Here is a 15,998-nt window from a genome sequence, read left to right on the forward strand (position 1 = left end):
CAGCCCAACCACCAGTTTAAACTTGGCATACTGTAGCTCTGCAAAATCTCAGTTTCTGTGTATACCAGATGTAGTTGAGTCAGCATGGAAATGCCAACATAGTGAAGGAAGTTAGGGGATTAAGAGATGAGCAGTCTTGCGTTGCCAGACCTATATCCTTATTATGTTTGCACTGTTCGTCACAGGAGAAAGATTTGGCATGATCCGCCATCAGTCAATTGTAGGTATAAAAAAATATATGGATTTTATTTCTTAAACTGAAGAGAATTATACTCTTGTCAAAAAGTTTTTTTTTTTCTTTCTATCTCAGACAGTGATTTTGAGTATGACCATGGAAACCAGATGAGAGAGTGGACGAGGGCAAAAAGCACTTGTTAGAAATGAACCCTCATCAATAACAAGAATCTTTCTCTGTATTCAGAAATGTTCCCAGTGTTCTTTACATAATAAAGTCTGTGCACTGACTGGGAACATATTTGTTGGTTTATTTTTGGAGAGCATTCTTAACACCGATTAAACACATTTCTCTTGAATCTTTATTGCAGTTAAATGTGTGCAATCCAGCAGCCTTCAGATCAAAGCACATCAGCCTGAGTCAACTCACAAGAGAAATGATCCTCAAGGAAACACAAGACATGATCTGTAAAGACGTTTCATTGTACATAAAAATGGAAATAAGATGTGGGATTTATAGATTATTACACCACTGGCTTGTGAAGGCAACAGAAGATATGCTAATAACCTATATGGGAAATGTAATTTTAGTCAAAATGAGAAGCTCACATTATTTGGCTTATATTATCTAATCAACACTGCACAGAAGAAATTTTGTCGGAAACAGGGCAAATACATTTTTCAAATGAACTTTATACTTCTTCACTTTGTGTAAATGTGTGTATTTGGGGTTTATATGGTACTTTTTTAAGTTAAGAATGTCTTTCGCAAGCTGTGTTCTTGAACTTAGGTGATTTTATTCACCCTGAGCTGTTATGGGAGGAAATGTTATTCAGAAACTGAGTGGGGGGGAAATGCTGTACAGATCCTAGTAAGAACGTTTTTGGATACTCCACAAACTTCACTGTGAACAGGGTGTTTAGTTTTTTCGATAAAATAATGTAGAAAAGTTCAGTTTACACTGATTCTGAAAAGAGGCATTGTTGTTGTTCTTCTATCGTAATCGCAATATGCTTCAGGTGCTGCAAAGAAAATGCTCTTCACCTAAAAAATCTCAAAAACTATAATAAAATCACATGTCATTGCATGTCAAGCATTTGGGGTAAAAGGGAAATATATTTCTCTGTGATTTGGTTGAACTGACTCTTTGAAGTTGCAGCATTACCCCCCCGCCTCCCTTGACATGAGGTCAGCACAAACTGTACACGGTGTCCGTCGCAAACTCATCTGTCCAGAATGGCCCTTGACTCATTAAAATAATAACCATATTTCTAACTGTAGCACTTGGAGCATTGTGAGGCAGTTATTTGATGAAGAAATCAATGTGCGTTGATCAGGTTGTGATTAGATTCTTCTGTTGTATCCACACAGATGAATGCACTTCTTATAAGTCACTTTGGATCAAAGCTTCTAAACCAAACTCATAAGCAAGTACAATAGTTTAGTCAACCCAGCAGCAAATAACAGTGGGTGAACACAAGTGCAGACCCCTTTCTTTCTGTGCTGTTACCACTCAGCAACACACTGCTGCCATACTTACATATAAAACACTGGCGGAAGCAGTGATAATTGCTTCTATTTAAAAGCATCTTAAGAGGTACCTGACTGGTGCTAATAAGGGGGCAATTAAGAAGGGAGAACAGATTTGGGCCATCTGTAGCAAGGTAAGCCTGGTAAATAGAGCCCAAGGACTACTCTCTAGTTTTTCCCAAGCCCCTCAAGCTGGCTGAAAAGAGGATTGATGTGGTCTGACAAGTTCTGAGGCCCTGAGACATCATTAGTGAGATATGGTGACATTCACTGGGGCCAGTTGTGTCAGGGGCCAGACTACATGGATGTTAACAAAGCTCTGAGAGCATACGGGTTCAAGGGTGTGCCTGAGAGGTGGTAGAGTACTGTGGCACTTAAGTGGTCATAAGATTTGCTTTGAGACCTCCAAAATCAACAACAAATGAGATTTAGAATGGGCCGTGACAGAGGTATGGATTTTGTCATTGTTACAGAGGAGGATTTAATGATGTGCTATAGTGGATTTTAGAGTTGTGTGCAATGGCAGGGGATAAAATGCAGTATGAAATGTTGGCAAAACCACAGGAGTAATAAGAGACAGCTATTCGTAAGTGCATATTCTCATAAGGGGTAGCTGGCAAGAACCAGAATTAATCTGGAAGATGGGAAGCGAGGTTTACTGTGGCTAGACTGTCTGTTTCCTTTAGACTATATATGCCATTTGGCAATACCAAATGAGAGAGAAAGCATCTTGAATTGAAAACAGTGTCTAATCCCACTGGTTTGTCTCAGTCAGTAGTTAACAGGATGACTGAACCCCTAGATATGCAGGGAATCAGATTTCTAGCTAAGGAGCAACAGTTTGTCCCTGGGTTATCCACCCTCCCACACAATCAGAAACAAACCAAACCTCAGGCAAAGCCTGACCACTGCCAAAAGCAACACAGCATTAGTGAGTGGGTTTGTGTTAACATGTGTTTATTAATGTGCATTTTTATATTCGTGTGTGTATGAGACCATCTGATCCCTGTAAAATGGGGAAGAAAACGTTCTGCTTCACCTGGCTGAAAGAAAACACATTCAAAAGGCAGTGAAAACACAATGGTTGGATTTGGATTAGTCATTACTAAGCTTTGAGCTTGTTACAGTGTCTCCTCTCTGTAATCTGGCTGCTGTCTCTCGCATTACCCACTTTGTCTCTTTTCCTCTGCTCTGTGGTGCTAACATGACGCTTATCACCGTCCCCTTTGAATAATCACACAGTGGCAAGATGACATTGGCAGCTGCATAAGCTTTTACCATTATGCTTGTGAGGGTTGTTTGTCATCTCCTCTCCACACCCCACACCTTCTCTATGGGGGAAAGAATCGATTTGTTTTGGGGTGGCTGCTCTTGGTTTTGTACAAACCGCAGTGTAAGGCAGCTTTCTGCATGCTGTGTTTCGGAGGGACTTTAACCGACAGTACATCTCTCTCTCTCTCCATTTGTCTCAGTTTTGCAACCAAGTTAGTCACTGGCTGTACCAATGTTTTGTATATTTACTGCGCTGTAGCCTTACTGTTAAAGGATAAGGCTGGTAATGTTCTATATTTTTGTTGTTGTCAACAAATCCCATGGTAATACTAAATCCAACGGTACTTTAGTACTGTACAACAATACTTTATGACTTGCACACTTGTCTGTGGCACTCAGCCCCAAGCCCACTGGCTCCTACTGAAGATGTAAATGTTTAGATTTGAATAACAGGAGGTACTGGAGGAAATAATGTATCTGTTGGGGACAGCCAATTTGGTGCACCAAGGAGTTTTTAAGGCAGAACCCTTTGTCACAGATTGCATATGTCCGCGGGTTGTGAGCTGTTTTAACTGACAGACTGAATGGGTTATTCTTTCCTCTCAGATTGTTTTATTTGAATTATTTCTAGAGGCCTGAAGAAATAAAATGATCCAGTAATTCACAAAATAACAAAAAAAATCAAAGATTAAAGGAATGTCTAAAAAGTAAAGCATAAATATATTTTTCTGATTTATTTATTATTACGCGACTGCTCAAATATATTATTATTGCGACTCCTTGGGGAGGCCTGGGAGGTCCAGGAGACACTGATTTACAGTACCAGAACCGTGTATGAAAATAAATAACAGTGCCCATGTTCATCATAATGTGTGGCTCACTGATGGGTTTTTAATAGTCTTTGGACAACAATGGAGATATATAACACAGAGGAATAACTAGGCTTTGGATATACAGACAGTATTTAGTACGATCAATTCATTGTTGGTTTTGGTCTTTCCTTGGGATTCACCCGTCTTGTCCTTTTAACATATCTTCTTTCTTATAAACCGTAGGAGCACAGATCTATAGCTGAAAGTACAGACTGTCTCTCTACCAGTGTCTCTACATTGCAAACAATACCAGTAGGCTATGGCTTCTCTTTAGTCATCAGACAGCAAAAGCCCTCAGGACACTGACAAGAGTTGGAACAAATCGTTTGCTGCTCTTGTGGATTACAGACTCAGGCCATGTGCACACCTTCTTTTTGTCTCATGATTGCTTCTTTGTGTGGTTGTTTGGCTACTCTTTGTCCTTGTCCCAGTCCCCAGGGTGATTCTTATACTGTATCTATCTCTATGTTTTATTAGTTCTCTATCACTGACTTGGCCTTCAGGAAGATATCGATTTTTTTCTCAAGCGATGAAAAGTTTAATTATCAGTTGCATTAAATGCCAGTTCTTCTCAGGTGATGTTATGTTAAAAAAAAAAGAAGCTGTGAGTTAAACGTGATAATGTTTAAGCATTTGCAGTAAGTGGCGATAGAACTGAAACAATATCTTACAGTAGATGGCTGTATCCAGAGCTTCATCTGATTTGTCCACCAGTTGTATTTTTATTCTCATAATTATGTGATGTGCAGTGCAACAAGGTCAGCCGTGTGCAGTTATAAATGTAATGAAATTAGAAAAATGTTCATTAGTCTAGGGTCACATGAATAAGGTTAATTGCTTCATTCTCTGAGGCAAAGTTTTCAACTAAGTTAGGAGCTACACCACCCTTGATAAGTGTGCTGAGCATGTTTTCATTCCGACCACCTGCTTAATAAAAGGTATCATTAATTCAAGCAAATAGGGAATACTCACTACCAGGAACAACACTAGACATCAACAAACAAAAGGGGAAAAAATGACAGAAAAGAACTGAAATAGTCGAATAACAAGTCGCACTCTCAGACTCTGCTGGGCATTGTAAGGGAAATTCACAGGTTTAGACACGCTTCACTTGAGTGTTCTTGATAGAAAAGTGTAACCACTTTAAGCTTTGTCACCTTCAGCAAAAAATCAGCAAAGGACGCATTTGTCACTGACAATAGTAATGCATAACAGCATTTGCTTAAACTGCAGTGGAAGATAAGTGTCTCCATCTATGCAGATATCCTCTGCTACAGTATCAGTCCAAGTTAGTTTTTAGATATGTTGTTTTACAATTACAAGAAGAACACTTGAGTTTGAGAAAGCAAGGTTCACTAATAAATCAGATGTTGTCTTAATGTTAATGTTGTTAATATGCAGCAGAAAGATATTTCTCACCCCATACGTGCCAGTCTTTATCAGATTACTTTGATCAGTATAAATAAATTAATATTTGGTAGTCTGGACATTATCCACAGATTGGTGGTGACTGATGGGTCTGCTGATGATAGAGATGTTCAAGAAAGGAAAACCAAAAAACACATTTGCCACATCTGGAGGCGGCACTGCTGCATTCACCCGTAGGTTTGCTGGAGTAACACGACAAATGCTCTCAGATTTCTTTTTTTATCATCTAGTATTTATGTAATGTGTGCTAAAATATTTAAAGGGAACCTGACGATTTCCAACCAGCTTTGTGTCATTACAACGTGGGTAGTATATGCAAATGAACACGCTGTCTGCACTCAGAGCTTCCCAGCTCATTTGCAGGCGGAAGTCTGCTGGCTCTACGGTTGTTGTTTGAACTACAGATTGTACATCCACATTTTTACAGATCCGCTACAATGGACAGTCAGATCGAGAGATACATGCAATTTATATGATGGTTAGGATGTTTTCTCTGGTCATGCTTAAAACAATATTTGAGTCTTTCACTTGTATAAACAGCCCAGTTTTATGAAAATACCATCTTTCAAGTGGTGAAATACACTAATACTAATCTACTACTGGCAGTCATGCTCACAGAGCAAAATACCTGTCAAATATATCGACAACACGATGCAAGCATGAAAGATCAGACAAAAACCTTGGCGAGTGGACAGACATTAAATGATATTCTATCGTGTGGCTTTTGGCAAGCATGTTAGGAGAACTGTTTTTTTTTTTAAATTATTTATTCAGTTATTTATTTTTATTTTTGTCAGAAACAAAACTATGAAATTTAATTTGTGATGTGTGATATTAGCAATTACTGTCACCCTCTGCAACCAAATCCTGTGCATACTGCCGCCGCCTCCAGGACTTCAAAGGCTTCTACTCTGGAACACCGTACAGTAGCCAGTGCCACTTTCCTCCTGCATCTCAGGACTGAAATAAATTAGATTTGCTTCACATCTCTGCCTCGTTTTCTAGTTATTACTTTTTGAACACAGCTGGGGCCGGGGTTTTCAACGTCTGCAGTCTGTGGGACATTGCAACACTTCTGAAATTAGAACATTAGTAATGACACAAAAGCATGTGAGGAGAACTGTGTAAACTATAAATTTCATGTGTTTGTGTGTGCTGTGTGTGTCTGGATATTGCAGGTGCTGTGGGCTGAGCAGCAAGTAGTGAAAAAAAGGAAGAAGAGGGATGTCTACGAAGACCCGACAGACCCCGATTTCCCAAAGCAGTGGTACCTGGTGTGTGATGATCTTTTATCTTTAAATCCTTGACTGCATTAGTCTGTCATTATGACCAATATGAAAAAATCATTAATACGTTTACCTGCAGTAGCATTCTTGTTTTTGTATAAAATCAATGTAGGTGCAGTCAGTTGAATATGAGGTGATTTTTCATGATTGTATTCCACAGGTTTCGTAACTATGGAGAAGGTCCTTCTCTGTATTCAGAATTCAAAATTTCTGGTTTGCAGTTATTTCTGATTAAACTCATTGAAGGCCTCTTTGTTGAACCAGCCTGCCTCTGATCGGAACAGCACAGAGTATTTTTAATCTCTGCGGAAGCTTGTGAACATACCTGATTTAAAGATGTATTCATTATTCCTATGGCAGAAGTCATTAATTCCCTTATGGTCAGTCAGATAAGCATAAATTGAATTGCTGTCTTTTGGACTAACCCTGAAGGGCTTAGTTACAACATCTTCACCACTAGCACACGGTTTTCCTCAGCAAAATGTATAATACAACACATCCCAGGATGGTGAGTTGAATGCAAAATTGAATGTCAGGACAGATCGACTACTAAGCTGCATCACCTGTGAAACATTGATAGAAAATGGTCCTGGCACTATGTTTGTTACGTTATTTGCAGCTTTTTTCTGAGATGCTTCAATTTGCCCTAATCTCTCCGTTTCCCTTTTTTATATGCACAACACCTCTGTCACTGCAATGGATTAATGACAACACTGAGTATCCCAGACATAAATCACCAGTGAATAGCGGTTGTGAAACCACCTCTGCCATTCAGTATTAGACCTCTAACCGTCTGAACCCTTTTTCTTGATTCTACACAGCTCTGATTTGAGAGGAGAACAAAGGTGTTTTAACTTAAGGTGTATGTCACTGATGCTGAGGTTTTGTCTCAGTATTACAGCTTAATGTGTTGGGCTTTTATCTTGGTTTGTTGAGGTACAATTATATGTAGGAAACATTTACTTGAATGGTGCCTGTGTGAGTATAAAGCCTACATCCAGGAAAAAAAGCTACTTACTGAAACATCCAGTGTCCATGCATGAGTAATGCACTGTAGAGAAAAATCAGCAGGAAACAGAGGAGGGGGCATCGAAGGTTGTCTGTGATGTTTTTCCATTCCTCTCTCTTCCTTATGTGTTTATCTGGATCTCTCTCACCTCCAGCGTTCACTTATCATGGTACAAATGTTGAGCTGAGCTTCATCCAAATACCGCTTTACCACTTGGTATCTTCTGTTTGTCTTTCCTCAACCCTCTCTCAAAGCATGCAGACAGCTATTTCATCTGTGAGAGAGGCAAATGCTCTCACCAAGATTTCTGACCTGCAACAGGTTGCCTGTCTTCTTTCTGACAGTGTAACTACAGTGGGATGCCCACACCTGGCAGCTTAGCCCGAGGAGGCAGTCGTGTCCGGGTGATGCATTAAAATTGGATTTTAAGTGTTCATGAGGCACCTCTGATCTCCCCTTTTATGGCTTGTTTATTTTTGTGTTGAGCATTTCTCTTTTCATTTTTAAAGTACAATTTTGTGTGAGTGAAATGTCTTTGCGGATGATTTAAGCTGTTCTTACGACGATAGACCTTTTCAGTAAGCGTCAGTCACAGCAGATTGACAGCTGAACTTCTGTCTTGTGTCTCTTCCAGTCCACCCCAACACATCAAGACCTGAATACCAAAGTAGCATGGACTCAAGGCTACACAGGAAGAGGCGTGGTGGTGACTATCTTAGATGACGGCATTGAGAAGGATCATCCTGACCTCATCAGCAATTATGTACGTCAGAAAGTACAGAGTTTGTAAACTGTATTTACAGACAGTTAAATGAGAGCCTGAAGAGTAAATTAAAATAACATGATTGCTGTCCTAACCTTTTTCATGTCTCTCTTAGGACCCTGAGGCCAGCTATGATGTTAATGACGGAGATTCCGACCCTCAACCAAGATACACGCAAAGAAATGAAAACAGGTAATTTGGCATAAGCAGCAGCCTGGCACCATGATCTTAATAGCTCATAATGAGCTTTCAGTTTTTATGGAAATTTGGCATAGAGGTGCAGACATGATTCATTTCACTGTGGAATTGGATTCGTAAGCTGAAGGGAAAAAAACTGGACTGGGATTTTCCTTTCTACCAGCAACTCTCGTCGTGTTTGACTCAGCTATAGCTTTCTACAAATGTTAGTTGACAGGGAGTGACACTACTGAGAAAGCGCCAAGTCTAGACAGCTTTTGGCCCAGTGCTTTTGGTTGAAGTATTTACATTTAGAGACCAATTATATTAAGTTTGAAAGCATTGGTGCAGTCATACTGCAAAGTCTTGAAAGATCATTCCCTTTTTCTCTCTTGCTTCGATACACAGACCCAGCTGCTGTAGCTGCATTTCAAGGTCCAGCCCAAACAGCCCTACAGACACTTTGGCATTTATTTGTTGCTAATATAATCGCTGTTTACTTGCCCTCAGTGATTCTTGCTCTTCCCTTCCAATCTTTGGTGATAGCGTTAGAACGTGTTTGCCCCAATTTAATGATGGAACAGTAAAGCTCCAGCAAGGGCAAATCCTAAACCTTCATCCCCTCCCCTCTCTAAGTTTCTCCAAACACCATAGTCCTATGCCTTAGTCCAATCCCTCCCTGGAGCAGATGAGAAGCCACATCCCGTCTCTGAAATGCACAGCAGGATTTGTCTCAAATCTCTCGTTTCTGGGACGACTTCCACCACGTCTTTTTTTTGTAGCTGTTAGTTGTTTGTTGTTGTTCTTTATTTCAGTTTCAAAGCGTTGCATCTACTTGCAGTTGGTCGGAGGAACAAGTCAAGACAGGCTAACAAGTTTTCATAAAATTGCAGGAACGAGTGTGCGCAGATAGAAATAATATCTGCGCACTTGTTCTGACTTGAACTTTCACATTGTTTATCTTTAGAAGCCGCCTCTGTTTTGTTTTTTGCCCTCATTGGCAATGTGATCTATTCATCTTTGGTATTTACTTATCTTGAAAGAGCGTAGTGTCAGCAGCTTTTTGAGCAGAGGCTTGTTTCTTGTCCTTGCAGACAGCTCAAGCAGCCATGCAAAGCGACCCCAGACCTTTCTGTCAGTGCAAAGTAGATCCCACTCTGTCCTGCTGATGGAACAGAGCACTACTGGAGGGGATTACTCTCTGCCTCCGGTTCACTTCAACTCCCCAGCTACACCATGCTATTACTTCAGAAAGACACTCACACATACACACGTAATAAAAACATATGGCGCACACACTTCTACCAATGTAAGTGGAATTGCCGAAGCAATTACCTTGGATTGGATCAATTTATAGGCATGGAATGAAAATCAAGGGTGTGTCTGTGTGTGTACAAGTGTGGTGCTGCAATGTTCAGAGTGACCTGTGGACAAATGATATCCAATGAGTTATGTAAATCACCACAGAGTTATACAGACCGACAGTGAGCAATGCTCACAACCCCCTCACAATGAAATTATATGAATATATTCATAGGACAACAAAAAGCAAAGGAGAGTCAGAAGCGGGCATATATTCCATATCCATGAAGGCCAGTTCATTTATACTGATGACACGCAAGGCTGATTTTTGAATTCTCATGTTTTTCCATAGAGATGCTCTGTACTATTGAGTTGGCAGCTTTTGTAGATTTAGTTGAAGTGGGGGCAGGCTAAGTTGAAGGCTAGTTGAAGTCTGGCCAAACAGGCATTTGTGCGTCATCATGACAATGTTTGTCTCTTTTTTTCCCCCTCTGTTTTCCTCCACTGTTCCTCCATTATGTCGATGTGATACGGATGTAGAGGGATGGGGCCGGAGCAGGCAACGGTAGGATTGATTTCACCTCCTGCCCACATCCCTGTCAGTAGAGCAGAACAACTTCTATATTTCTAAAAACCTCAAAGATTGACAAGAGGGTTGAGCAGTAAGCACAATATCATCATCAGGAAATGTCATCTCTTTGTCTATGACATACAATGTTATTCCGAAAGAATACAGATGGACAGATGAATTTCTCAAAGCACGTATCGTATGCACAGCATATATTTTCACATGTTCAGTATCTAGCAACACTCACCTTCAAATTCCATGTGGAGAGCCAGTAGCTCCCCTAAGGAACTTTTCACAGAGGTCAATTAAGTGAGATTCACATGCCTTCACTGAAAGATCGTGTAGTGACAGCTTTTATAAGAAGATGATTGGCATGCTGCACACCCCTGTTTTCTTCGGTCCAAACCAACCCATAAGCACTTGAATACTAAAACCTAAATTCGAGCCTTGGAAGATGAAGTGAGAGGTGTGGTGACTAATCTGGATGATGGCTTTGAGAAAGACCAAGACAAGTGTTTTGCACGCTTCTCTCGTCCGATCAGATTGCTTTGTCCTTGGTGGCGTATGGCTATTTGTTTCTCTTACCATGAAAGTGCTTCTTCAGCAGAATTGCGCTGGATAGAAGAAATGGTAAATGCATCTGCACCAGTCACTGTGGAGGACACACATCTTCAGTTTAATTTCATTAACCTCTTAATTTCTTTTGGCATTAGTCAAGGTCGGGTAAGTATCCCCGGCGATAGATAGTTGGGGGAAGCCCTGAGATTATTAAGAAGTGAAATATTGAAGTTATGAATTTTAGCAGGATCATTTTTTATTGAATCCGTTGTAATATTTTTGAAATGTTTTGAAGTATGAGCAGAGTATTGATGCTCTGACCTACTTTGAAATGTGAATCTTTGATGAATGAAGCGCATACGTTTTTTAAATTATTTTGAAAACTGTACAATTCCTGATCTTCATCCCTCATCAGTGATTTCCTGCTGATTAGATATGACTTACCGGTAATTATTTTATCTGTTTTTATTCCAACAATATTGTTTAAGATTAATGCAACAGTATGTGTCACATTTTTGCAATTTAGCACCCCCAGTGCAATCCCACTGTCGTAAATATGGACCATTTTACTCATGGAATTGTTATGATTACATTACTTATGATCAAAGACTAGTGTGCTAACAAAGTGCAACAACACAAGACATGAAGCAAGTTAATATTACTTACTAGTCCAACAGCAAAGAAGCCCAGCTCTGCATCTGTCTTTCAGACGTTTATTCCATAAAGCTCTCGTCAATGACTAAAAGTTAGTCCAGGATTTACTTCTGTTCAGTGACCTCTTGCTCTGTCACTCTCTTTTTCTCAACCTTGTTACCTGCCTTAATCCTCTTCGGTCTGTGTCATGCTTTAACTCTGCTCAGCCCAGCTACATTGCCCACTCAGCCAGCTCCGGTTCTAGCATTCTGGCATTGTTTCCTGTCTGAATTCCCCCTTCTCAGGCCTCTTGAAAGCCTCTTTTTTGCAGAGGGCCAAAACGCCTGTTGTACAAACACTAACACTCCCCAAGTGCTCTGAGCTCACAGACCGTGCACCCAGCCTGAGTAACTGAGCTAACATTAGCTAAAGGCACCTTAAGCTGCGGTTTACTCTACTGTCCTTCAGGACACTGAGAGTTGAGTCGGAGCAGCTGGGCGACTTGAGAGAGAGAGAACCAGAAAACATTTCTCCATTAAAATATAACCCAGTTTCAGTGAAACAGTTGGTGGTCTGTGACTTAGCGGCGTAAACCAGAGCACAAAGTTACATAGTGCAAGAACAGGCATATGGGGAGCAGAGTGAGGATGACAGAGGCACCATTCACCCGATGACACGTCACTGTTGCATCACAATAATTTCAGATTTGTTACTTTATTTGCTTTAAATGTTTCTGTGTTTCGCTGCCACCGCACCATTTTAAATCTGTCACTGTGCAGTATTTTGTGTACTTCACTGAAAAGAAATCTCAGTCCAATTTTAATTCAGGCTGCGACAGCAGAAACTGTGAAAATGGCAAGACAGTTAAACAATATCTGCGGGCATTGTGCCTTTGGCCAAACGTTGCCAGACAAGTGGCTTTATAAGGCCTGAAACTATTTAAGCATGTGAATTCAAATGAAAACCGCTCGTCTTGGATTTTTGCAAATCCTCCACCTGGCTGTAAATACTCCACATGCATATCTAATAAACTACAGTCATCAAGGGGGTGATACAGGACAAGTCAGACTGGAGAGGAGCACAAATCAAAGAAGACAGCTTCCTCCTGCGCTGTCTGCTTTAGCTCCTCTGTTACACTGTTTGACACAGCAGGTCGCACCTGCCTGCGTTGACTTTGCTGATGACACATTTTAGAGCCTAACACTGTGTGGAATTGACATTCTCCATTCATGCTTTTATGTCAAGTGTGTTTTTTATTTAATATAAGAGGAGTAATTTTTTTTCCCCTCAGTGGAGTAACAGAAGAATAAAAAAGAAAAGAGTAAAAAAAAGAATTTTCAAATAGAAAAACCTCATTCATTGCAGTATTTGTGTGGCTTTATAATTTCAATTCAATATCAAATATCTAAATTTAGTAAAAGGGTACTTTTATAATCTGTTATAAAGCTTCTTTTGTCATTGTGAGGCTTACACTCACTTTTCTCAGACTCTTAAGTTGACTGCTGGCATTGTTAATAGAGAAAAGAGAAAGGAACCTGCGCTCAAATCGTATTTTCTCTTATTTACTCTGGCCATCACATGCAGCAGATAAATGCCCTCCACTGTTTACGAGTGCTGAGTTTATCAATTATTGTTTACAAAGCTGCCACCCTTTGTCAAGCCTGAATAATGTAATTCTGCTTCCCCTCGTCTTGTTTATTCTGCCGGGGATGCGTGTTTATTTTCCAGACAGCCAGGCTGATGTTGGCAGGGACCTCTCTCTTAAACTCAGTTCCTCTGGCTTTCTGTCTCCTTTGCTGCTATTATTTCTGCCAAAGAAAATGATCGAAGGCTGCTTTTTTTCGAAACATTTCGACAAGGTATAGTTCATGGTGATTGGAGCTGGCAGTCCTGAGCCAAATCCCATTCTACAAGACATTACTGATCACCTGGAGCCAGTCAATATTACAGTGCTGTGTTGACTGGATACTGTTGAATATGATTTTAGAGCAGTTGTGTCTGCAGTGAGTGAAAGGTTTAGACATGCAAGACGATGTTGAACAATGTGTTTCTTTTACTTTGCTTGCTTTTAAGCCATTTGAAATCATATAAACATACTTTATCGTTTGATACACTTCATCTAATTTGTTTTCTGCTATGAATTGTTGTTCATCTCCTTGTTTTCCTTTACGTCATACAGAAATCACTTGGCAGTGGTCATTTTAACCACAATAGCCCCGTTAAAAACATTTATTTCCTCGCTTACCATAGTGCTCCATATAGCAGATTAATAATATATTTTTACTCAGGGAGTAGCACAGCTGTTACTGCCGTGTCTCACAGTAAAACATTTCTGGCCCCCTTCTTTGTTGAGTTAGATTTTTCCACATGAATTTCCTCCCACATTCGGTTATGAAAGTCAGATGGATTGGAAACACTAAATTGCCTGTAGGTATGAATGGACATGACAGATCATGTTTCCAAAGCATTTTGCGCTGCTGCCTATTGTTTTTTTTTTTTTGTAATAAAAAAGAGTCACCACTTTAAGTAACAGAAACACAAAATGATCAAACCTGATCAAAGACATTCAAAACCTGGAATTTTAAACAAACCTGTCTGATCACTGTCTTTACAAAGCTGGAGAAGGCACCTCTGTTCAGCCACACAATGAAGAGATCTCCACTCCACACTCCACTGTAACCATTTGAACAGTCCTGCCTGAGGCCACAGCTGAGCTGTGCTGAGCAGAGTAGAAAATAGTCTAATCCTTTTGGCAGCACCAATGAACGGACCCTATTCAGTCCCTCTAAAAACAGATATAGACCAACAAAGCAATTCCCAGAGACTGATCCTACAGTTAACCAAGCATATGTTAGACATGCTCGGTGATTTATATTTCAACACACAGGCCCTTTGCAACAAAGCACCCGTGTGTACATGTGGTCACATTCCCGTAGCATCTGTGAACATAAATGCTTAAACACACATTCATGTTTAAACTACTATATGAAAAAGTATGTCATGCCACTGCGGAGAAATATTGTGCTTTCCTCACTCATCTGCTGTCAGTAATACCTAGAGAACTTTGAGACTTAAGATGAATCACTTAGGTTCATTCATGTATCACAGGCGCTCCGACAATTTTACATGTGAAGCTCAGTTTACTCATCTTGAAGTAGTACGATTGAGCCTTTTTATAACAGCTGTGTCATGTCTTTGTGGCTCTGGAGGAGAGGAAAAACTCTGATGTCTCAGTTTGGACTTGAAAGTTATAAACTGGAGATGTGGAGCTTGAAAGAAGTGGCCAATTAGGAGGTGAAAAGCATCTAATGAAAGAGGCTGTCAGGTTGATATATGGGAATATAGGATCCTGTGTTTTTGGAGTTTGTCCCATACAAAGGACTAAAAGTCAGGGTACGTCTGCCTCTGCTGTGTGATTATTTCTTATAGTTTTGCTTTCTGCATCTGTTTTCCACCATTGCTTCCTCAAAAATGTAACAACACGTCAGGGCTACAGAGATACTACATGGAGACAAGAACTGTGATGGGTCAGCATGAGTTCCTTTTTTTTGGTTTTCTCCAAGTTTCTGACACTGATAGACACTGTTGAGAGAGAAGACAAAATGAAAAATAGTTATCGGCTCCTTTTCAGAAACCCAGCTCGCTGTCAAAGTGAATGAAGGAATGTTAACACTGTGACTGCTTGGAAATGGGCTTAGATTCAGTAATGAGACGAGGTGAACCTTGCCATCATGTTCATATCACAAAGTAAATGTAAGAATGAAAACACAGTTACTGTGAGAAGTATAATTAAACCACGACACAGCCTGACCAAATATAATACATCTGTCTAGTGCTGCCATGGTGATATCAGCTTGTGGAATCTAAACACTTGCCCAAAACAAAGTGTCTACAGCAGAAATCCTGTGAACGCCTTGCATCAAGTATAAATTCAGCTGCACATACTGTACTGAGGTGTAATATCACATTTTACCTTTTCCAAATGCTCACTATCCCATCCATGGGTTTCTTATAGTGATAATAACAAAATCATGCAATTAATCATGAGCAAATAGGCAAGGATTTACATTTATTTATTGTTACTTGTAATCATTATGTAATTAGTTAAATAACAGTAAATAAATGAGGCTATACTGAAGTGTCACCTTTCTTTAAGATGATTTCTGTGAGTGTAAAATGCTGGATCCCACTGTATATTAATAGGCTGTGCCGTATTGACTGTGTATGGTCTACGATTGCATTACATCATGTCCAGGAGATTGTGTCTCGGCCAGCATGTCTACATTCTGCAATAAATGGCAGGGCGACGACTTGACCAAATATGGCGCCTTGTCCTGAGGAAGAGAGATAAAAGCATTACCTCATTCTGTCCCTCTTGCTCCTTCTGATAAGATAAGCGAGGTCACATTGGCAATGTGCGACCTGT

General features: G+C 40.1%; 1 protein-coding gene across 4 annotated transcripts in view; it reads left to right on the forward strand.

The window, feature by feature from the left end:
- furinb (furin (paired basic amino acid cleaving enzyme) b) overlaps positions 1 to 15,998 on the forward strand; it is a 68,424-nt gene that overhangs the window by 32,664 nt on the left and 19,762 nt on the right. For all 4 annotated transcript variants that reach the window (XR_003461341.1, XM_019278997.2, XM_019279003.2 and 1 more), the window contains exons 4-6: positions 6,455 to 6,550; positions 8,206 to 8,334; positions 8,450 to 8,526. Coding sequence is in view for 3 of the 4 variants with exons in the window: in XM_019278997.2 (XP_019134542.2) it covers positions 6,455 to 6,550; positions 8,206 to 8,334; positions 8,450 to 8,526 (302 nt within the window). In the remaining variant the exon portion in view is untranslated. The remainder of the gene's footprint in view (positions 1 to 6,454; positions 6,551 to 8,205; positions 8,335 to 8,449; positions 8,527 to 15,998) is intronic.

This window comes from Larimichthys crocea, chromosome XXI, assembly GCF_000972845.2.
Source record: "Larimichthys crocea isolate SSNF chromosome XXI, L_crocea_2.0, whole genome shotgun sequence".
NCBI lineage: Eukaryota > Metazoa > Chordata > Actinopteri > Sciaenidae > Larimichthys > Larimichthys crocea.